This window comes from Gambusia affinis, linkage group LG03 (genome assembly GCF_019740435.1).
Source record: "Gambusia affinis linkage group LG03, SWU_Gaff_1.0, whole genome shotgun sequence".
In the NCBI taxonomy this organism is placed as follows: Eukaryota; Metazoa; Chordata; class Actinopteri; order Cyprinodontiformes; family Poeciliidae; genus Gambusia; species Gambusia affinis.
In genome coordinates this window covers 13,756,457-13,780,847 of record NC_057870.1, presented here as the reverse complement: position 1 = coordinate 13,780,847, position 24,391 = coordinate 13,756,457, and the positions used below count along the sequence as shown (strand labels likewise).

Below are 24,391 nucleotides of genomic sequence, written 5' to 3'. Positions count from 1 at the left end.
TGCTTACATGAAACAATGTGAGAGCCACACAGTTTATGTATAAAAGAAAATAATATATAGTATTTAAGTATTAATATTATAGTATACAGTATATATAATATATATATATATATATATATATATATATATATATATATATATATATATATATATATATATATATATATATATATATATATATATATATACTATACTTATATACTGTATACTATAATATTAATATTATAGTATACAGTATAGTATAGTATAGTATCGTATAGTATTAGTTTATATATATATATATAAACTAATACTATACTATACTATACTATACTATACTATACTATACTATACTATACTATACTATACTATACTATACTATACTATACTGCTTTGAACCCTTGTTACATAGGTCTCGCGATATCAACTGTTCGCTTAGCACGAAGAGGAGTCAGACACACACAGCTAAAATATCTCCGGATGTTTTGTTGCTGTCTGAAGTAAGAGCGACAAAAAAGACACACGGTTTATCGCACTAGTTGTGCTCTAGCCCAAACTCCCATAGTTCCCGCATCTCAGACGTGATTTGTTGACTGAAGGCAGATCTGAATTCATCAGTACGCGGCCACAGAATCCTAATTGTATGTCTGAGGTGCTAACTGTTAGCTGACAGGCTACCTAGCATAGCCAGCCACTGGAGCAATGGCGTTGAAAAGAATTCAGAAGGTGAGTGTATATTTTTTTGCTTTCATAACCGGCCAAACATTGTCGTGGATCTTTCTCTTTTAAAATGGCTCGCTGTTTAAAGATGGTATCTTGGTCTTACATTTCTACGGTTAAATTTGGTCTCAATGCTGTGTTTCTTTGGGCTGTTTTTCAAAATAATTCAAAGACAAAGGCGAGTTGACCACCACCGGCCCAGTTGGTGCATTGCTACAGTGATGTTGGCCCACAATAATCCGCGAACCGCTTTTTAAATATTGTTGCTTATTTGGGTGAAATGTTTTCTTCTTCTTCTTTTTTAAAAAAAAAAACTTTGTATTGTGTCCTGTCCTTCTGTTGGAATAAAAGTAGTTCAGAAGTCAGTTCACAGATTAACGTTTGGCTAGCTTTTATCGGTACGTTTATAAAGTGGGGACTGGTTGCCATGGCAAAGATTTCCGGATAATATCCTAGCTTTTCAGTCGTCAGAATCCTATTAGTTTCTCTCTAACGCTGTAGCGGACGATGTATTTACTCGCTGAATGACAGCTGCACGGTGGTTGCCAAATTTGAACCCTACAGTCAGTGTTGCCATATATGGAATGGCAAATGGGCCACTGGAGCAGGCTATGGTGTGTATTTTTGTAATAGGCTTCCTTTCAAGTGACGTTAAATAACAGGATTGATTTCTACTGAAGAGTCTAGTGTTTTGCTGTCTGTATTGATTGTGTTAATATGTTTATTTGTAGGGTTGGATTTGTGGTTAATAGCAGAGAAGGTGAATAGTTTTATTTCGCTACTGATAGGAGATCATGTTTTTAAAAATAATAATATAAAACGCTTTTGATTAAGTTTTGTATTGCTTATATTTGAGACACATTGGATAATTTGAACTACTTACAAACAACACTTTTAGGTGTTAAACTTATTGCCATGTTTCATAAGGAAGATGTTGCATAAGTTGGACTTCTATATCAAAACCAAAAAAATGGGTTTTGCCTTTTTTTAAAAATACAATTGGAATAAGTATTTGGGAATTGACTTGTAAAAACCTTAGCCAGAAGGTCACATTTTTTTACTGTTAAATATACTAATGTGCTTATTAACAAATTCCTTCCAGGTTCTGCAGCTTAGATTTAAAAAAAAAAATAACTACAGTTTTAAGCTGCATTAGGAAACAAATTTGAACAACTCTAAAACTCTTGGTCTCTGTTGTAGTTGTTTTAAAATTAATAAATTTTAATGTATTAATTAGACATTAGATGTCTAATTCAGTGTTGGTGTTGAAAGACATATTATGTCTTACATAATATTTCAGTATTAAACATTTTTACAAATATTTTTGTGCTGCATTCATATTGAGATCGTCCAGCTGCAACTTCTTTTGCCACGTATGCTACAGAGAAGTTCTGACTAACCTCAGTTAGTCAAATTACTTAAAAAGTACTTCAGTTTGAACCTTCAGTCATGGAGATTAGTTGGGGATATCTGCAAGTTTGCACTCATAGTAAAAACTGTTCCTATGTAGTGTGAGCTTAAAACATGCACTGGTTTAAAAAAAAAAGAAAAAAAGAAAATACTGTTGGGTTGTTTTTTTTTCGTACATTTATGTTACGTTAATAATAGTTGAATCATTAGCTGTAAAAGGTTGTTTAATAAAACTGCAAGTTTGTTTGTTACGCCTATATAAAATGGATTTAAATGTTTTCACACATTCAAGGCTAAATAGATGTGTGACTGTCTTTCTTCAAGGAACTGTCCGATCTGCAGAGGGACCCTCCTGCCCAGTGTTCTGCTGGACCAGTCGGTGATGACTGTAGGTATTGTGTTATGGACGTATGGCTAAACGTGATGATAATAATAATACCAATACCAGAACTTCCTGGCTAAAAAGATATTGTCTCAATTACATAGTCTTTGTTGCACAAAATAAATATTTTCTGTTTTGTATTTTGAATGTTACATCACTATATGTAATTTATATATATATTTTTTTCTTAATAGTGTTTCATTGGCAGGCAACAATAATGGGTCCAGTAAGTACATCTGTTTCCAACTTTCAGCTAAATTATGAAGTGCTATTATCTTTAAGTATTGTAACTTTGTTTCTGTTTCTATGCCACCAGAGTGACAGTCCATACCAGAGTGGAGTCTTTTTCCTCACCATTCACTTTCCAACAGATTATCCCTTCAAACCACCAAAAGTAAGAGTTGTTGTTTCATACGTCTTACATTTCAGTAGTTTTCCAGTTTGGCACGATTAACTCATTAATACTAGTAGAACGCAGATGGTTATTGACTGCTTTCATATTTCATGTTTTGACACAGGTCGCGTTCACAACAAAAATATACCACCCTAATATCAACAGCAATGGAAGTATTTGTCTGGACATCCTGAGGTCACAGTGGTCACCTGCACTCACAGTCTCTAAAGGTAAATACTGGTTAATTGCTAAAGGAATGACTAGCACTGATAACAGTAGCAGTGGGTGATATAGTAATTGAAAATATTGATGAGATTGGTGCATTTTCTCAGATGTTTTGTAGCAAATAGGATATTTAAACCAACAAATGCCACTAAGTATTATATGTAGCAAGCTAATAAAAAAATTATACATTTTTTTATTTTCTCGCCGCAAATGTAACTTTGACTTTTGACAGTCACAGAATGTGATTGCATAGGTTTTTGTATTTCTGCTTTTCACAAGTCAAATTTCAAAATTTCTAACTTGTTCTATTGAGGATGCAGAATGTCACAAAGTCACTCCTATATTTGACAATATATCGATGAAGAGGATATTTGATTCAGAAAAGTTTGACCACCTTTTTTTTCTACAAAATAGAAATTTTAAATTGCTGAAGTGTACAGATAATGGATTTTTTTTGGTCAAATTATTTCTTCAAACGTAGGATTCCAAATGCATTTAACTTTGTAGATATTTCTGACATCTTCCTTTTGCTAAATGAAATTCCATTAAATTGGGACTGGAGGTCTATGGGTCTCTTTACTTACTGTAATGTGCAGTGATGTGTGAGAGGATAGTAGCAGTCAGGGCCTCATGCTATTACCGTCGAACAGCTTCAACACACGAGTTTTCTTTCGGAGATGCTTTTCCATTGGAGAAACCATTTTCAGGAAGCAGCGGAGTTTTTCTAAACCCCATATTTTAATCTCTGTAAAGTGCAGGAACCAGGACCAAACTATTCCAAATTATCACAATATTCACCAAAATGATCTTGTGTATTATCTTTGTGCGAGGTCATGTAGCCCTTACTGACATTTAAAACGTTAATGCAGTCAGCTGTCAAAACAGAAATGGTTATTAATGAAGTGCAAAGTCCACTAGAAGTATTTCTGGAGCAGGACAAATGAATGCTCTCATCGAAGCCATATTTTCAACAGTTTGAACTGTTTATGTTATATTTTAATTTTACGATACACCTAAAGTACTGTATATTAACATAGTAAAACTATCACGACCCCCAAGGATTATGTATTGTTAGCTGAATTTGCTGCTGCACTTCTGGCTGGTTAATGCTCCTCTGAGACTCAGAGACTCCACTCAGCCTTTAGTCTTTGTAAAATCGGTGATTACAAAGCTCCTCCGGTGGTTTTAAATTATTTTTAGAATGCAGCCGATGTGAAATAATCACAAGTAATGGCTGTGAAAGTTATGGCTGTTGTCAGAACTGCCATGAACAGTCTGGCGTTATTGCTGCATTGTTCTGAATTCACAGTTTTTAATTGTATTCTGTAGTTTATCACAGAAGCTAAAGCAGCTACAGTCCTGGCAGAGGAGGAACCTTTTGATGTCAGTGAATGTAATTTATGCAAAAACCTCGTTTCTGGACTTCACAGTGAAAACAGCTGGCTAATGGCGTAAAGGAGAAGATTATCGGAAAGTAATTTCGAGGTTGGAATTTACATTAAAGGTTGCGCTTAAGTAGTACTAGGAAGCAGGTTATCATCTCAGAAGATCAACCCAGGGAGGTCGACTCTGGTCATCTGCATGCTTATCGAAACATTTCTAGCAATTTCAGCTAAAGCAGCAAATGGAGAGGCTGGAAGAAAGCTAGCCTCAACATCATGTCTGCATGTAGATTGCTAACACCTAAAATCTGATTAGACTTCTGTACGTTTTTTTTGGAATAGCTGTTTTTTTCAAATATTGACTTTTTTTACTCCAGTTGACAGTCATTAAATTCATTGTCTAACTTTTAAACTTTTCATTTATTTCTCCACAGTATTATTGTCTATCTGCTCCCTTCTTTGTGATCCAAATCCAGACGACCCTCTGGTTCCAGAGATTGCTCATACATACAAAGCTGACAGGGAAAAGTGAGTGCATTCTGATTTATTGATTTTTGTTGTTGTTGTTGTTGTTTTTACAGAAATAAACTTTAAATCAGATGTGTCCAAAGTGTGTCCTGAGGGTCATTTACTGCCCTTGAAATAATTTTGCGAGGCTTTTGAGCACTTAGACAAATTCTCATTTAATATGTTCAATAACTAATTAGCTGGTTTTACTCAAATGATGCCTTGGGTGCATCCAGGGATTAGACTTGGCTAAATGCAGCAAGTGTTTGCAAAGAGTGTGACCTGCTTTTTGTTCTTGTTGCTGAGAACTGTTTAGAAATAAATTCTAGATCAAATCTATTCATCTAGGAATTTTTCTAAAGAAAAAAATATATATTTAGGCAAATATAAGATACCTATTTTATGCTTTGCCTCCACAATATATCCATTTCTTTCAATAGTCTACTTTGGACATTTCAACAAAATATGGCATTTCCAGTTTATTGTTGGAACACTTAAAAATGTCACGGTAAAATCATTTCCCGATTTAAAAAATCAATTTAATGACATTAATGGGGCCTGCGAGTGCTTTTAACTTGATGTTTTTGGACACCACTGGTTTAAAGAGTACAGTATCCAACTTGAAGCCAATCGAAACTGTTGTTTGCTTTTCCAGATACAACAAACTAGCAAGAGAATGGACACAGAAGTATGCTATGTGAGAACACCAGGGAGATCGAAATACAAATGAGAACAAAAGAACCCACAAAGGATTTGTTACTTGACACAAATGAACAACGGAGATGAGGGAAACGAAAAGTTAAAAACAAAACAGCCCACATTTTGAGAAGGAAGTGATCCAATGCGGTACGGTGCCTCTTGGCTTTTTTGGTGTGCTGAGCTGCTACAATGTGCTGTCCTTCATTACTGGTATAGATCTGCACAGCAGGACCCGGCGGCCTACTTAAAGCACTCCCATATGGAATACTGGAATTTCTTTACAGTCCCTGATGCCACACTCTGACTGTAAACTGGTAGTCATTCTGTTATGATTATCACCGTTGCTATTCAAACGCTTCATTCTCATTGTCATGCTATTGTTCTGCAGAGATGCAAACTCCTCGATCTAGGCGAGTGGCTTTTCCTTCATTTCAGAGGTACTTCATGCACCCTTCTGGATTTCTTCTTTTTTCTGTACTTTCATGTATTTAGTGGCCTTTCTTTGTTAGACTGTTTAGTAGATGTGCAATTGAGACAGAATGTTTCTTGGTGAACACAAAAGGGCACAGCAGATTGATTATCTGTTGGCAGTAACTGTCTCTACCCCCAAAATAATGTGAAACTCCAAAAAAGAAAAAAAAAAAATGTCCTCAGTTGTCCTCAGTAATTGAAACTCAAAAATAATTTCACAGATTTTTAAGACACTGGAGAGCTACTGTTTTACAGTCAGTGTTCTGGGACCCCAATGGGCTAGATTTCCATTCCCCACCTTTCACACACATTGTCATTGCACTTGTATACTATAGAAATAACCACCGGTCACTGATCTTTTCATTGTGCAAAAACAATACTACTGTAATTTTGTGTTATGTAGCTACAAACACGGCTAGTCCTCCACCTAATGCTTCGCTGTGCTCCACCCCGTTGGTACAGTTACTCAGGTATCTAACCAAGTTATCAGACTTGACGAGCATCGACCCATTATATTATCTTCCCTTTATGTACAGTGCTCATCTCTGTTCATCTTAGAAAAAAAAAAAAAGAAGCCAATTTTTCACGAAGAGGCAATGTGTTGCGCACAAATAAATGCCGTGTAAGACGTACTGTCATCTTCGCTATCCCTCTGCAGGACTTTTGATATTATCAAAGAACACCAGGATTTCATGAGCTTTCAGATGTCATAATGAGACTTGCACGCTACTGTTTTACTGTAACAAAAGGGCCCTCTAGTTTATGGTGGCGTCCCTTGTTGGAGAGGAGTCTGTGCAAAACTTTGCCATTGGAAGTCGTGAGCATTTAGTTGACACGTTAAATATGATGACACTATAAATTGCTTTAAACAGATAATATGAAGCTTTTTCTTCTTTTTTTTTCTTAGTCATGTTCATGAGGGGTCTGCAAAGTTTTATTTTGGAATTAACTGACAGTAACACATTTTGTCTGGGTTATACATATGTGACTGTACTTTTGAAAGCTTTTAGTTTTAGGCTTTTTTTTTTTTTTTTTTTCTTTATGTCACATAAACTGAACGTGATTGTGAAGTGTCATGATGTCATATTTTTAATATACTCCACTGCTGGACAAGGCAGATAAGAAAAGTTGTGATTGTGTCTCATTATGCCGGTGCTGCCAATATAAAGGGAAATGGGTTTTTTTTCTGCTATTGAGGCATTATTGAACAGGTTTAACACAAGGCAGGTGCATAGTTAAGCATGACTGATTGTAGAAGCTTTGTAGAATTAACACTGAATTAGGCACATAACATAGATTTTTATTAGCTATTGTTATAGAAGCCAGTTAAAAACAAGTCCTAGAAAAACAATGCATTCTGAAGTGTTAAACGTATATTCTCTATATGCAGTGAGAGGCTTAGCTGCATGGTCCAGTTGCTCTATAAATTCAGTTCAAGTGCAGTCATCTATTTACATGTTCCAGCTGTGCCGCTCAATTCGCCCTCAAGTATAAATACGAGCGATGCCACATTTAATTTCTCTGTCCAGCATGCTCCGTAGAGTTTTTATAGGCAGCTTTGGCATGCTTTGCACTCTGGAGAACCTTCTCGCAGCCATTTGCCAGATATCAGGGATTTTGTTACATTTCATCTGCCTAACACCTCAAACTAAAACATTTTTTAGCCTTAACCCTCATTTTTATATATTGGGAGGATGTGTCGTTAACTGTAAACTAGCTGTCAAGACTCAAGCCCCAAATTGGGTTGCGCGTCCCGTTAAAAGACACGGGAACCTGCTTGAACAGTACTAATGTCATGGCTTTGTCGGAATGCAGAACCTGCCTTCACGCATCTGAAAATTTGGAGTAAATTTAACTTCAACTGCCACCGTGAACTTACATGTCTTCACAGATAGAAACAAGATAACTAATGACATTGTTATAACATGAAAATAAAGTTCATCTTGGTTTACTACTGTCTGTTTTGGTGTTTGTGTGTTTATATGATGAGCTTTACCGGGCCATTGATGTTGTCAAAAGCGGCATAAATATTTCACATTAAAAACATTTCACATAAGTTGAAGGAGCTAAGGAAACTTGCAAGCTGTTAATGTGGCCTGTATGAAACTGTCAAGATGAAAAAGTCCTGTGTGCATTTTGCTAAAACCCAGAGAGGGAACGTCAGACATGTGAACGAAGACCCAAGTTGTTTTGTTTGACCTACATGCAAAACACTTTGGGTGGCAGAACATCAACACCTTCTTGGTGACACAGTGGTGGCAACATAATGCAAGATAAATGAAGGTCAGTCCTGGAAGGAATACCTGTTAGCGCCTGCAAAATATTTGGGACTGGTGCAGAATTTCACCTCTCAGTGGGAGGATGACACTAAACATGCAATAATTTCCTTGTGCACTTCGGTGATGATGTCTAAATAAAACCTTCAACTCAAGGTTCTCCACCGAAGTTCCCGATAGCTTTGGCTAATATGGAACTGAAATTATTTAAATGTTTTGTTTCTTTCTTCTTTTTTTTATTCTTTTTGCTCAACAAAAGTGTACTTCTCGTTTCAAATGTTTGCTTTGCTACCTAATAAAAGAAATGCTGTTGTGGTTCTTAAACTATATCGTTTATTAAAGATTATCATCCCCTGGCCCGATCAAGGCACATTCGTATGTCAGAACGGCCTAATCAAAGTCCTGACTGAAATCCAATTGAGAACCGATGGCGAGACCTCAAAACGAGACCTCAGCCAGTCGGAGCTACATTTTGAAACACAAATTTCTCCAAGGAAAATTGGTAAAAATCCTAATTACAGTATAAGTCCTTTTACACATATTGACTTACGGAGCTGACTATATTTTTTATGTTTTTATTTGTGCAGTTATGCTGTTTGTGTTGTTTAAACACATAAAATGCATTGAAGTTTGTAGCTGGAAAAAGAAAGGTTCGTGCAGATCCCGCACGAACCTTTATTTGAAGTGTCTTTAGTTCTTGTAACTCGAGGAGCTTTTAAAACGTTTTTTGCCCAGGGCGTGTCTGTTTCTAGAGGGCCGCTGATTACGTTATCGACGCACACTGGGGTACATTTGATTAACAAATTCGTATGCGGGGCTTTTACGGGGGCAGAACTACACATTATTTAAAAAAGGGAAATATTCGTCTATAAACCAATTCTCTTGAGAAACAAAGCAGTACTTCTTAGAAATTATTTGGACAGGACATACAATTGCAGTCATATATTATCAAGCGTAAACATGATGAAAAGCCCCGTTGTCCGGGAGTCGCGGCACCTAATATGGAGCACACCCTGGGCGAATGTAGTTGAAAGTCAGCATCGCTGCCACTCCTCCTGTAGGAAGGGCGCAGCCCGCAGAGAGCTAGCTGCCTAGCTGTACTCGGCAAAAACGATGGCTGTTAACCTCAGTAAAAATGGCCCTGCCTTAACAGCTGCCTATAAAGAAGTAGTGGATGAAAAATCCGACACGAACTGGTAAGGGGCACCACCTTTAAAGCGGCGCTAGGGCCTCACAAGAGGGCGGGTTAGCTTACAATGTTTGCTAGCTTTGAGTGTGTCGTCAAATAAGTTCGATTGAATTTGATTAACTTGCATGGTTACTTGATTTCTATTAGTATTTGTCTGCTGGAATTTATGATAATAATAACCTCAATATAAATTAGAGTTCTTCTCATGGGAAGAATTATCATGTTGGTAACTGATTGGCAGTAATGTTTAAGGTTTGGAATATGCTGACCTAAAACCTGGTAATCAGGAATGTATGTAATTTTAGTGAGATGTTATTTCATGTAATATTTATAGCACTTGTTAAATGATCTAATGAATTAGATGAGGTAAGACTTTCACCTATTTCCCCGACTTCCTGGCGAGATAGAGGCTCAACATGACTGAATATGTGAGAGGCAAATTCAGAGACTTCCTCTTTCAGATAACAAACCTCACAGGGCTGACTCTGCCTCTAGATAGAAACCTGTTGATGACCGCTGCAGTGTTTAACACTGACCTGAATTACTTAATCCAAAGGGGAAATTGCTCAAGGAATCCTTTATAGCTCGGTCCTCCCTCTAAATATATGTTCTGAATGTTTCCCTGTGTTCATTTTTTGATTTTTTTTTTTTTACAGCCCTCTTCCACTTGTTCAGTAACTAGTTTTTTTTTTCTTCCCGTGATGTTTTGCAGACCGGGTAAAATAAAAGGAGAAAAGGGATCTGACTGACTTTGCTTTGACTACTTTCGGAGAGAGCTGGTTTCTGACTCTAAGAAGAAGTATCTTGCACTTTGCAAATAGGAAGGAAGTGCATTTTCAGTGCTTGTCTTTGGTTAAAAATAGAAACTTCTCTGATCTGGCTTCCCCTGTCCATACCAGTTTCTGATTTATTTTTTTTAATTTTTTGATTTTTTTTTTACCCTTCCACTTTTTTTCCACCCTTATGAACTATGTCACTTAAAAAAGAAAAGTGTGACCCATTTGCTTTGATACAAATTTTAAATCCAACAGAAAATAATCAATTTATAAGATTATCACATTGGAATAGTTACTTAGTATATACCTTAATATAGCACCAAACTGTTGGTTGATGCACACATACGTTTAGTGGGAAATTTTAATGTTGATTCATATTTATGAAAAGTAGTTAAACTGATATTGTTTGAATACTTTCAGTGACCCAGACTGTGTCATTGGTGCATCTCTAGTGAAAACCTGGCAGTTACTTCCATCATCGGCTTTTCATTTTTCTGCAACATGTGAAACACACAAAGACCTAAAGAGTAGTTTGATTCGCCAAGCAAATAAAATTCTATGAAATCTTTAATTAAGACAAAGGCCAGCAGCCTAGACAGATTACTAACATGTCTGTTTCTAAAGAGGATTAAAACTGCAGCAGTCGTATTTACACAACTCTGCTTCCCTAAAAGATCTTGTGTGAAGAGGGGCTTAAGTGTCATGAACACTTAAAATGAGTTAATGAGTGATAAAACACTGTACATCCTTGTGTTTTCCACAGGGCCTTGTTCACGTACGAGGGAAACAGCAACGACATTCGCCTGGTGGAAAAAGGAGGTAAATTACCCAGTTGTTGTTGTTGTTGTTATCAAATGCATGTAGGAATGTCTCTGTCAGCATGCAGTCGTGGTGCTTGAATCTGAGCACAAAAGAACTGCTGGTCTTTGCTTTCTAAAGCCCAACATTTCCAAGAGGGAGGAAAATATGTCCACAGTTGCACAACAAACCACAAGAAGCCATTGAATTCTTCCACAATGTTTGTGTATCAGATGGAGGCCTGGAGGAGCTGGTTGAGGAGCTCAACAGTGGAAAAGTGATGTACGCTTTCTGCCGGGTCCAGGATCCGAATTCCGGTCTGCCTAAATATGTCCTCATCAACTGGGTCAGTGCTGCACGGTTCTGTCCTGCATTTAATGAGGCGCGACGTAGTCACCGCTTGTTAAAAACGCTTCAATACTGGTTTACGTTTCAGACTGGAGAGGGCGTAAAAGACGCCAGGAAGGGAATATGTGCAAACCACGTCAGCTCCGTGGCCAATTTCCTTAAGGTAATCGTGAATGTTTGAGGCTACGTGAAATTTCTTTTCCTGTTTTTTTTTGTTTTTTGTTTTTTTACTGCAAAATGTCAGCGAAGGCATCTAGTTTTATCCTAAGTCATTTTCTGTCAGCACAGTTGATGAGAAAATTGCCATCACAGGATTGGCAAAAACTCTTTTGAATCTTAATTGTTTATTGGAAGTTTGCACTTCTTAACATCTGGGAATTTAGTAATCACATGTCTGTGAAACTGTAGTTGACCTGAAATTATGATTATGATTCCACCTAATGACACTAAACAAGAGGTGCAACGTTGTCCTCCTTTTTATCGCTGCAGCCAGTTCTTATGGTAGAAGTGAGTTAGCCTCCAGATTATGCAATATTAGCGCTATTTAATTTGTAGTTCTGCTGCTGGAAGTTGCAGTTTCTGAAAAGATGATGGTAGTAAACAATTTGGGGCTTTTGGAAAAGCCCTAGAACGTTTTCACAGTAACTTAACTATAAACCTTAATATACTTTAAGCCAGTGTTTCCCAACCCTGGTCCCCAAGGCACACTGTCCTACAGGTTGTAGAGGTTTCCCTGCTTTAAAGTGCCTGATTCAACTGATTGCAGTTCAACAGACGGCTGTTAATAAGTCATCAATTGACACCAGCTCAACCGAAGCAAGGAAATACCTAAAACATGCAGGGCAGCGTGCCTTGAGGACCAGGGTTGGGAAACACTCACTTTTTGAAGTTCAAGGATACGATTCATGGTTTTCAAAATATTTTTACAAATCTTTTGAGGTACATCTTGACCAATTTGCCTTCTGGAGACAGAAATGTTTGCCTGTTTTTCTATGCAAAATGCTAGAGCTGTACCGATCAGTCGGTATTGGTCAAAATTGAAATTGGTCAGGCTTTTTAAATGATCAGTGATCGGCCAGAAAACTGCCATCGGTGCACCCCAACCTAATACCTCAGTCTCATCGTCATGTCTTGCCACTGATTCTCAGCTGGATTGAACTGGTTAGCCTTGGTCTTTCTGAAAGTGACTACTCTCTGTTTGATTCACCTGGCTGCTGTTTGTAGCAACATTTTCACTGGATGGTACATTTAAAATGTGGTTGTGCGCTGAAGGAGCCTTATCTCTTTCTTTCCCGGGGTTTCAGGGGGCCCATGTCACCATCAATGCCAGAGCAGATGAGGATGTGGAGCCTGAGGCGATCATGCAGAAGGTGGCCAAAGCTTCAGGAGCCAACTACAGCTTCCACAAAGAAGCCTCCAACCGCTTTCAGGACAGCGGCCCTCAGGGGCCCGTGGTATGCTCCCTCTCCAGCAGTCTCTGTCTTACAGAGATCTTAACACTTGGACGTTTTTATCATTACACACTGTAGACATAGAACCAGTTCTTATGGTAAAATATATCTGTATATTTTACTTTAAAGTTGCAGTATGTAACTTTTATAAAAGATGGGTTTTTTTCCCCGTTTGTTTTTATTTTGCATATCTAATAAAACTGTCACTGTGTCGTGAAAGTACACGATGAGACAGATAATCTGTGAAAAAAATCAGCAGAAATGCAGATCGGTCAGAAACAACCAATCAGAGCCAGGAGGGTCTCAGGACTGTCAGTCATGCTTGTGTACGCACTGCTCACACCCTATTCTTGCTCTCTGCCCTTAACGGAGCCCGTCTCGAATGCTCAGGCTAGTTAGCATAGCCACCGATGACGGCAGATGAGCAGTTCTTCTGGAACGGTAAACTGTGCACATTTAGCAGCGACTAATGTGTTCCTCCTGGCTCTGATTGGTTGTCTTTGGCACTAAGAGGATTTGGAGGAGCTTGATATTTTTAATTACTTTTTTAACATATTATCTTCCTCATACTGTCATAAAATAGTGACAGTTTTAACAAATATGTAAAAAAAAAACAACTCAACATGCTTTTATAGAAGTTACGTACCGCAGCTTTAATTAATCTAAAAGTGCTAAAACATAGAGGCAGGCAGGGTGCTTTGGTGTCTGGTTTAACTAACATTTTGCATCACTATGGATTTTATGTTTCTGTTTTATGCTTACACAGTTTTTGTGCATGCTTTTGTCTCCCCTCAGGGTTCAGTGTACCAGAAAACCAACGCCATGTCAGAAATAAGGAAGACCAATAAAGACAACTTCTGGGCACAGGCAGAGGTACAACAGTTGTCGTTTCCATGGAGATCTGTGGAGGTTCACTCTGACCTCTGATGGTGATGAGCAACTGAACATGAGTCTTGTGCAGATTCTGCAGATTTGCATACTGATTCTGCTTGGTTGGCACCATGAAAGCATTTTGTATAGAGAAAAAAAAAAGTCTGCGTTCCTATATTGTGTGAAATATTTATGAACTATATGGAAACTCCAATAGCTTCTTGAGGCTGAAGTTGTTTATGGTAGTGATAAGACTCTCTCCTTCTGTTTTTAATGATGTAAAATTTCAAACGAATTCTGATCTGTTGGCTTTTTAGAAAGAAGAGGAGAAACGTCGGCAGGAGGACCGTCGCAAGGCAGAGGAGGAGCGTCAAAAGCTGGAGAGGGAGAGGAAAGACCGAGAGACCAAAGAGGCAGCGCAGAGGGACAAAAGGGACAAGGAGAGATCTTCTCAAATCGATCAACAAAAGTAGGCAGCGCGTGCTCTGGTTCTGACTTGTTCACAACAGCATCTTTTAACAGGATCCTCCTCTTTTTTTTTTTCTTTTTTTTTATGGCAGGAAGTATCAGCAGCAGCTGGAAGCTGAGAGCAAAGACCAGGAAAAGCAACGCTGGGTGAGTGTCTGACTCTGACAGCCAACCAAATGCTTTTCAGCTCTTCAGTCTGCTGACTGGGATGAACAACAGATTCTTATTTAAGTGGAGTTTGTTTACTATAAAACACTGTTTTGGTAGCTGAAGAGCGCTGGGCATTTTCCTGCTTCGCCATTTCATACCTGTGTTGTGTTGGTTTGGGTTGTTCAGTAAAACAAAGTAGCACCGCCTCCTGCAGGATGTTTTGGACATTGACAGTGGAAATATTTGCCCTTGATTCGACAATAAATCATTTAGTAATGACCGTAAACCTTCTTTCAAAAGGCACAAACATAAATGTCACCATTTGATGGATTATGTCATAAGCTAATTGTCATCTACAGTCTCTTGGCAGGTTACACAAAATGGATATATAATACAATAAAAGAAAAGAAAACATAACACCACAAGTGACTTCTAGTCATACTGCACACACACACACACACACAGACTTGATCACTGGCACACACTTTTAGTTAATGGTTTACATAGCTGAGCAGTTTACGATTAAAACAATTTATGATGTTTTACTGGCAATCTGCTATCAAACATCTGTTGGTGTGACTCCAAATAAATAGGGATCAAAGCCAAAACCAGTGGAGAAGTCGTGTGATACCAAGTTTTCTGAAAATATCTTAATTTTTTTATTTTTTTTACCTTTTTTTTTATTTTATTATTTATTAGAAATTAGAACCGGTTTGAACCATTTGACATACTCTGTTGATTTTCAGGTTAATCTTTTAAAAATACAATTTGTTAAATGCATTAAAGCATTTTATTTATTTATTTTTTTTTAGCTTAATAAAAAATCCAGTGAAAACTTTGATCCAAAGACAGGAATATTCTTTCTTCCGAACATCTGCATCGCCCAAGAAATTTCTGGTCCTGATGCTTCACCAATTATTACATTAATTTATTTCTACAAAAAAAGGAAAACTGATGCCATTTTAAACGTGTGGATTGCTAAATAATCAATGGATGCGAAAAGGTAACTGTGGGCAAAATGTGGTGGTGTGATTTGGCGAAGGGGCGGAATGACCCAGAGATGTAGCGCGCACATCTTGTGAAAGTCGTGTCAAATTTAATATCGACACCATCAGGAGGAGGAGCAGCAGCAGAACGATGCAGCTCAAAGGAAAGCAGTCAGGAGAGGTGACTCTGTGGAGAAAGCCAATGTGAGTTTTCCTTCCCAAAAAAAACAAAAACAAACCACTTCTCTCCTGAAGCACCTTTTTCCTCCGATCCTACTCTCTTTAAGCTTCACATCTTTAAAGCTCGTGTTTCCTTTTCCCTGTTCACATCTGCAGCACAAATTTCTAAAAAATAAAATCTTTACTAATAATCTTTATCGCCTATAAATGAACCTTTGTTTTTTAGGTGTTTTGTCGTATGCTTCTGTTTTTTTTTTATTTCTCTTTTTTTTTTTTCCTCTGTAGGAGGCGGCTTCTCTGATCTCTCAGCGCTCCGTGAACCCCAGGGAAATGTTCAAGCAGCGGGAGCGAGGAATGACTCCCAGCGACTCAGACGCTCCCTCTGCTGCCCCTGACAGCCCTCAGCCAGGTATTGCCCCCCAGCAGAAGCAGTAACGGCTTGCTTTATTTGCCCCAGCCAACCTTGCAACAGCGTAACACTTTCTTGACTTGCTGTCGGGGAGTGGTAGGCGCGACTGTAAACGCCGCCTCTATACACACTCAAAGCGTTTCATCAGACTGTCTAGTTGCCTCATGATCATACTTAACTCTGTCTCCTTAACCGTGTCTCTTCCTCCGCTGAGTCTGCCTCCTCCTTGTCTTCTCTCTCATCCATTTGTGGACCCGTGTTTGTTTCGTCTGCTCAGGGCGACTTCGAAGCCCTTTTCTGTCTAAGCAAGCGTACGAATCTGAGCGAGCCGGCTCACCTCCGCGCCAACCTTCTCCTTCTCCTGTGCCAGCTGCTGTTGTCCGTGCCACAGGTCTGAGCTTAACACACACACACACACACCCACTCACGCAAACATACACATATTGACAGGAAGACTGAAACACACCAGTATCAAAACCCAAGTCATATCAAAAATAATTGTGGCAAAACAAAAAGTTATAGGAAGTCTGAGATGTTACTCACACCCCACTACTTCTGATTGTTTTGTTACTTAGAATCGACTTCCTGAGTAAAATATTTATCTTTCATCGAAAATAAACACTTGGCTGATTCGCACATTAAAGTGTGAAAGTGTGGGATTTGTATTCAGCCCCCTTTATTCCGATGACGCAAAATAACATCCTGGGCAACCAGTAAATTCATGAGTCGCCATATTAGTGAAGACAGTTGCAGTCCAGAGATGTGGGGAAATTTAAATTCATGTCAGAGCTTTGTTCAGTCCATCTTCTGAAAATGCAGCCAGACGTGGCTCTCAACCTGAGCTGACAGGTGAGGCAAGGACGACATTATTCAGAGAAGCACCCGGGATTTCCATGGCGACTGTGGTGTAAAAGGCTCGGGCCCAATCTGCAGCAAGACTGCTGTCCGTTCAGTCTGTCGGAACCTGAGATTTCTGCAAAGAATGGGGAGACATATTTCCACCAGATGTGCAAATCTATTAGACGCACTCTGAAAGCTGTTATTACAGTGAAATGCGATTCTGCAAAGTATTGAGTCAGATGGGCTGAATACAGCAGCACACCACACTTTTCAGATATGAGGATGTGCTGCTGTGACACGTCAGTGTTGGAAATAAGACAGTGTTGCAGCTTAAAGTGGCAAATGACTGGTGTTACACATGTTCTGGCTTTTATAGACAAAACGCTCTGTGTGTCATTCGTCATATTTGTCATCTTCTCCACATTTCTCATGATGTTAATTTTCATTCTTCGTCACGCTTTATGCTCAGCTCATCTTGTGGACTACCTATGTCTTTTTTTTATTTGTTGTTGTTGTTGTTGTTGTTAACTAATTGTCTTTTCACAACCAAAAAACGTGAAGAACGCTCTAAGTGGGTCCGGTGGCGGCGTTGAACCTGTGTGGACTTGTGAATGTGCTCCATTGTCTACATGCATGTCTGTGCTTGTGTTTTGGGTGCTAAAGAACCGGATTTGAGTGATGAGCAAGCCACATTTGAGAAAGATGAGCAGGAGCAGGAGACTCCTCCCCAGGAACAGAGGAAAGGTGGGGTTCATTTCATTTCCCATCACCTTAAGCCATCATTGATCAGTTTTACCAACCCTGCCAAAAAAAAAAAAGCTATCTTTGTTTACTTTGAGCAGCTTTTTTTTCTGTTTGGTTGTTTGTGCTGCCACCTGCTGGCAGGTGATAGTCCCTACTCGCACAGTCATACTCACAGTACCTCATTTATATGTTTTTTTTTTTTTCCAGAGGAGGCACCAGCTGCTAACTCGTACGTTGAAGAAACACCTTCTGAAGAGCCTGCCCAGGTTGGCGTTCTCGTCTCTGGAGAAAGACACTTCTACCATAAGACATGCCTGAATCTGCTCCATGAGTTAATGTCGTTTCTCTTGCAGGTGGATGAGAGTAACTCTTATGAAATGACTGTAGAGGAAACGTCAGACAGAGGAATCTGTGCCAGAGCATTGTATGACTATCAGGCTGGTGAGTTGTCGCAATGCAATATAAAAGGATGGATTATTGTCTGTGCTGGGTCACTACTGACTGTGGGCTGTCATTTAAACAGCCTGTTAGGGTGGAAATAAAAGAGCAACTTTCACAACTTGTTTTAAGTACCATGGTCTAAGATATTTACAAAAAATGTAAAGGTAAATGCTCTCATTTAAAACAGAGAAGCAACATTTATTCCTCCTTCTACTAAAGTAATATAACATTGATTATTACAGTCATAATAATGTTATCTCTAATATCGATGCATATTATGTGCAAGAATATGAAATAAATTTGCTAAATATAATTGTAGTTTTCAAGTAAAATATGCTATTTTTTCATTCTTCTGTTTTGTAGAGTCACCGAAGTAAAACAGGCTGACATTAGCTAGCTAGCTAGCTGCCCAGTTCAGCTTATCGTCTTCACATCATTACAAACAATGGTTGTAGTTTACTCAGTTGACATTTAAAACGGCGTTGCCTTAGTGAAGTTTAACGATGCCTCTTTAGTTTCGTTAAACATAAAATAATCTTTAATTTTCTCTCTCAAGCTAAATTTGTCAGCAGTTTCTAGCGAACCGCATTCAAAGATTTTTAGCCACAAGCCGACGGTTGCATCAGTTTGTTACCGTTTGCACCAAACTCAAATGTAATTCAATACAAGCAGACAAGATGCAAAGATAAGTTCTCCAAGTTAAAACAAGTACTGCTGGGGTGCTCGGCATACATGGAGAAAGACTTAGTCACTTCTAATTTGCCTATTAATGTTCTCCTTTTAGCAGCTACAGTGTTGTTTATGAGCTGGTGGTTATTTAGGGCGGGGAACTATTACTCTGATCTCCACTCTCTCTCAGGGCAAGCTGCAGAAGTCGTGCAACAAACTCAGACATGAACGTTTTTTTTTCCTGCCAACTAATGTGTTTATTCATATATCTAAGGCCTGCGATTTTAAAATGGCTTAAAAATATTTCGAAATTATGGTTACAGCCAATCTTTAAAGAACTGTGACACTCATAACAATAATTGTAGATCTTTTGCATTTGCATATAAAAGGAATATGCAGAACTAAACTTAAAAAAAAGAAAAGAAAGAAATGACACTCATAGTGGTTTAACCACAGAAGTTCAGTTCTAAAACGTCAGACCCTTTCCCAAAAAGGATGTTTCCGCTGACTTTATATGAAGCTCTTTGTCTCAAATCTTTACCACACTCTGCTGCTCTATTTTAAGACTGTTGCCAACTAATGGCTCTGAAAAAAGCTAGGTAATTAGTTGTGTGATATTATTAAGTTGTGCAATATATACTTCATGTAAACTACAGTTGTGTTCGAGCTCAAATCCCAAAGTTTACACACTTGCAGGATACAATTTAATGATTAGTTTTCCCCCAAAAAAATGCAAAATTATAATTGTTTTTGTTTTATTTATTTTTTCTTGTTGCCAATTGACAAAGAACTCGAATTTCTCCACAAAAAGAAAGGATCAGATCTGACCAAAAAAAAAACCAAAAAACATTTTCACCATCAAAACAGTTTACAATATATTTTCTGTAAACCGTTTTGATGGTGTACATGTTTTTTTTTTTGTATTTTTTTTTTCTGTCAGTTCTTATCGATTGGATTGGGATGAGGAAAATGTTTTTTTATTCTGTCAAGTTTAATAAATGGATCCAAGTCTATAACTTAATAGTCGGGGGACCGATGGCTAAGACCCCCTTTCAAATTCTTTCCAAATTAAAAGAGATATTGCTAACAAAATATAAACTGTCTTAGAACCCAACATTTAAAATCAAATATTTTAAAGTATGAGGGATAATGTTTTCTAATAATCTTATGTTGTACATGATTATTTTCTGTGGCATGTCCCCCCCCCTCCACACACACACAATGTGGTACAGAAGACGATCAATAGTCAGGCCGTTTTAAGCAGGGCTGCCTCTTTGAATCGCGTTTCTCTCAACTTCACTGAACCCTAATGAGTGAAACACATTTGGATCAAATTCAGACAGCCACCTCCTGGGTTTTGATAAAAACCGCCGTGCTCAGCTTGACGTTGTGCCGTTTGTTGATAAATGTTGCTGAATGCTGAGCGACGTCCGTTCTCAAAAAGAGAAACCTGGCAGCGTTTTACTGTACGTAGAAAGAACTGAATGATCGTGACAATGATTAACGATAACATGAAAATGCTTACATTTGCAAACCTCCACATAGTGTGACGGAGATTGTTGCTTTTGCTGTTTGAAGCATCGTTTCAACTAGTCTTTGAGGTCTTCACTACGTGCTACCTTTAGGCTTCAAAATGTGATTGAAAACCATTAATGTTAGCGCACAGTAGCATGGCTTAAAGGAGAAAGCTGTGGCCTGGCCAATTATGTGTTACCATTTAGAATAAATAAATGTGAGTTATTTGTGGCTGGTTATCAGTGATGCAGCTTTTAAACCAGAGGAGAACTGATGACTAGATGTTAGAAAATGAATGTGTGTCACAAGTGGTTATTGAGTGCATGGTGACTAACAGGCTCTCCGACTATTTAACCAGAGCTTCATTCTCTCACCACAGCTAAAGAAATCAACAATTTCTGTACCAATTTCTTTCTTTATTTTTTTTTTTTAATTGCATTTTGTGGTTGACATTTTGTTAGGAACGGAGAACATATATTACAGACCAAGTTTTTGGTATGAATTTCTCTGATTCATTTCACAATTTTATCTTGAGCGTCCTCCTAAGGTTTCCATTCAGCCTCTGCATTAGTGTGTGTGATTCTCAATCTGAGGATAACCTTGAGGGGGAAAACAACGGGTTCAGTTTAAAAAAAAAAAAAAAAAAGGTAGAAGATTATCTAATCGCTTTAACGTTAAGGAAGAAATCATCCTCAGTGCTGCTAAACTTTTAATTCCAGAAAAAAAAAAAAAAAAAAAAGTATATATATATATATATATATATATATATATATATGTATATTTATATATATATATATATATGTATATATACATATATTTGCTTGTAATTAATGGACTGTTACTGTATAGGATGCTTAACACAGTCAGGAAAAACTCTGGTCTCTACTGTACTTCCCAATATTACCTTAAAAGATTTTTAGAGTACCATATTTACCAGTGACTCCTTTATGTTTCACTGCTTCATCTTTTGCAAACAGAGGCTGATGTGCGGAAACTGCTGGGAAGGACAACAGCTTTTATTACAAACACATTTAGCTGCTTTTAATGTAAACACATTTCTGAGAAGTGAAGGGCACATTTATTTTCTCAAACACTGGGTGACCACGCCGTTTCATCACTTCTTCTTTCAGTTGCATGTTCTAGGTGTCTTGGGAGGTGAAGAGACGATAGCTGCATGTTATTAGAGGGCTAAAAACCAGTAGATTTATTTATTTATTTATTTTTTTTATCTTTTAGTTTGTAATGTTGTTGAGCAGCATATTTTGCACCAAGTTATTGTCCGGCACGAATGCAGCTTGTACTGCGGGTGCTGGGGACTCATGCCGTGTGCTTACTAATGTCCCCCATGTCGTCAGAGACGCCGCTGTCTGATCTCTGCTGATTACACGCAGCACATGAGGCCCGTAAAGCCACAGCTTCACGGGCTGCTCATGCTGACGCGCCGTTCCTCTGCTCTTTCAGCCGACGACACCGAGATCTCGTTCGACCCGGACGACATCATCACCGGCATCGAAATGATCGACGAGGGCTGGTGGCGGGGATACGGTCCGGACGGTCACTTCGGGATGTTCCCGGCCAACTACGTGGAGCTCATGTAGCCCGGCGGATCGTCGGCGTCGGTCTCTTCTGAGGACTTTTGCAGTTTAAAAAGGACAGAACAAAACAAAACAAAAACAACATGTCATAGGGTAAAGTCAGTCCTCATGCACTCTAGATCAGGCTGAAAACGAACAAAGCGAGTCTCCGCATCCCCGGACCAATCAGCATGGTAACTGTGGGCCAGTTTTTTTTTTTTTTTTTTAAAATCTTAAAGCGCAGCTCCATTTAAATTGTTGATGCTGTAAGCAGCTGATGGCGTAGTTTATGGATTTGTGAAGACCCATAGACCCGACCCGAAGCTTCCTCGTCCCCTTCTCTGCCCCCCCCACCCCCCCTGAGAAAAGAAGTGTATTTATTTGTCAGTGTGATGCAGTACATGAGTCTTAAGTTCAGCTGTGAGCATTAATAACACCACTTCCAGTTCACATTCCTTAAAAAGTGGCTTCGTTTTGATTTCAGGTATATTTGAAGTATTTGTAGCAAATGTTCCTTCCCATTTCAGGAGAAAAGATGACGGTACCACAAATGGCCTAATTATTTTTCGCCTTGTGTTTTGCCTTCTTATACCGGCAGACTGAATTATCCTTTTCTATTTTTTTTTCTTTTTTTAAATGATTGAACCTCTATCCTGTGTTTTTTTTTCTTCTTTTTTTTTTTTGGTTTTCGGGTTAATTGTTATTCTGACAGTGGTGGAAGTGAATATTTAAACCAACAGGTGACGCTTGCTGTGCTTTGGGTTGTTTTCGTTTGGGGCTGTGCAGAAAACGGTCCAGTTCCTGACTTTAAACTGTGAGTAAACGGCAGTTTTCATTTCAAGTCCTTCCTCATTTGTTTGGCCGCATGATTTCAGCACGTGTAACTTTTCAGGGAAAAGCTGGAGAAGAACATAAAAGTCGGCCTTTATTTTTATTTTAGTGGATCCTCAACGGGCTGAAGTTGAATTTGAGTGCACAACAGATAGTAGTGTGCCGTAATAAAGGGTTGAAAGTGCAATGGTTGGCGTCCTTTTAATCATTTCATCGGGCTTTACAGCAGACTTTATGCAAATTCATTTTGTTATTAATCATGCAAAAAAAAAAATAATCAACTGATCCTACATAGAAAAGGGCATTTTGTTGATGCTTTATTCATGTTTTGTTTTTGTTTTTTCCCTTCCCACTGTCTACTGTAATGCAGAGATTCTTGATAATAAAAGACGTAACCAAATTGTGCTTCTTTTGTTTGTTTGTATTTACAAAATCTAGATCAGGTAAAAAAAAAATATATAGAAAGCTAAAGGGATTTTCAGAGGTTTAACAGGAACTCAGATGTATGCACAGTCTGAGTATTTTCTCTACCGTCCGTTTCCTGGAATGAGGTAACACTTGGGGAATTCACCTCTAAACGCCTAGGTTTCAATTTCACGTGAAAATAAGATTCTACCTATCTGCTTTTGCATCTGCCAGTTAAATAGTGCAGATAAGGAAATCAAATATTCAGCTAAGGAGTAGCGATTAGCCATGTTATGTCCACCAGGGCGGCTCCCGCCCTGCGGCGTGCGTCCAGCTTCTCCTCTTTCCGTTTTCCTTCCGTGACCCTCGGAGGTCGTCGTTGATCTCGAGCTTCCAGCTCGAATCTTTTCCGCCGGCGTGAACTGTTAGCCCGAAATAAATCGGCTTGGTGTAGCTTCAGAATAAAATTCCACTCAAGAGCGCACCTACACGATTTAGAAACGAACAGAAACATCACCTCCCACTGCCGTGTTCTTGTCTGCGTTAAATTATCCCACCAAATTCTGAAGATGTAATCTTATAACGCTGTTCACGACCCAAGACTGGAAGACTCATGTCCTAGTTAAAACCCTCTTCTTTCTTTTTTTGTTTTTTTTGTTTTGCAGGTCGTTCCCAGTAAACTGAGTCAACTTCAGGTTGGAAACATGCTGTGCATCTTTAAAATCACAATATTCAGTCCTCATGCTCTCATTTAGAGCTCTCTTTCCTCACCTCAACCTCATATGCTTTATGCTACTGAAAGTCTGAAATGAATGGCCTGGGGATTTTCTCGCTCTTACAGCCTCTGTTTTGCTCATCAGCTTCACATTTGTTGTCGGCTGAAGAACAGAGAGAAAGAGAGAGAGAGAGAGAATTTCTCACGAGTTCTTCAAAAACATTGACACAATTACGAGGAATTAAGTTTTTGAACGGCTCGCATGTGAGTTAAGAGAAAAAAATAATAATCACAGCTGAAATCATACGTTGTATTTTTAGGTAACAGCCTACTCAATGACTCCAAGTTGTTTTGAACTTGAGTGCATTTAGATTATGCTTCTTTTTTTTTTATCTATCAACTGATCTCATGTGGTTTTAAGCTGATCTGGTAGAGCTTCTGTCAGTAGAAGTACAATTTGCAATCAAACCAATTTTTTTTCTTGCGTGAAAACATTTTTTCCCCCCCTCTGCTCTGAGCATTAGAACATTTGCAGATTATTTTTGCTTATTTTGACATTTTAGATGTTCATTTTTTTTTTTTTTTTC

At 38.4% G+C, this 24,391-nt stretch overlaps 2 protein-coding genes across 13 annotated transcripts; both read left to right on the top strand.

The window, feature by feature from the left end:
* Positions 1-382: 382 nt before the first annotated feature.
* On the top strand, positions 383-8,120 carry ube2d4 (ubiquitin-conjugating enzyme E2D 4 (putative)). 2 transcript variants are annotated; one of them, XM_044111289.1, is made up of 7 exons: positions 383-705; positions 2,434-2,497; positions 2,686-2,717; positions 2,808-2,885; positions 3,010-3,115; positions 4,927-5,020; positions 5,655-8,120. In XM_044111289.1, exons 1-7 carry the CDS (start codon positions 682-684, stop codon positions 5,698-5,700), a joined length of 444 nt encoding a protein of 147 aa, XP_043967224.1. In that variant the 5' UTR covers positions 383-681; the 3' UTR covers positions 5,701-8,120. The 2 variants fall into 2 exon arrangements, with proteins under 2 accessions (XP_043967224.1, XP_043967223.1); XM_044111288.1 differs by lacking the exon at positions 383-705 and adding an exon at positions 1,160-1,313.
* A 1,333-nt stretch (positions 8,121-9,453) lies between these two features.
* dbnlb (drebrin-like b) lies at positions 9,454-23,084 on the top strand. 11 transcript variants are annotated; one of them, XM_044111276.1, is made up of 16 exons: positions 9,454-9,641; positions 11,174-11,229; positions 11,442-11,554; positions 11,645-11,719; positions 12,861-13,010; positions 13,803-13,880; positions 14,195-14,346; positions 14,438-14,492; positions 15,611-15,685; positions 15,947-16,070; positions 16,348-16,461; positions 17,574-17,654; positions 17,862-17,920; positions 18,008-18,095; positions 20,741-20,774; positions 21,741-23,084. In XM_044111276.1, the coding sequence occupies exons 1-16, from the start codon at positions 9,559-9,561 to the stop codon at positions 21,907-21,909; spliced, it is 1,506 nt and encodes a 501-aa protein (XP_043967211.1). In that variant the 5' UTR covers positions 9,454-9,558; the 3' UTR covers positions 21,910-23,084. The 11 variants fall into 11 exon arrangements, with proteins under 11 accessions (XP_043967211.1, XP_043967213.1, XP_043967215.1 ...); XM_044111278.1 differs by lacking the exon at positions 15,611-15,685; XM_044111280.1 differs by lacking the exon at positions 16,348-16,461.
* The last annotated feature ends 1,307 nt before the right edge of the window (positions 23,085-24,391 follow it).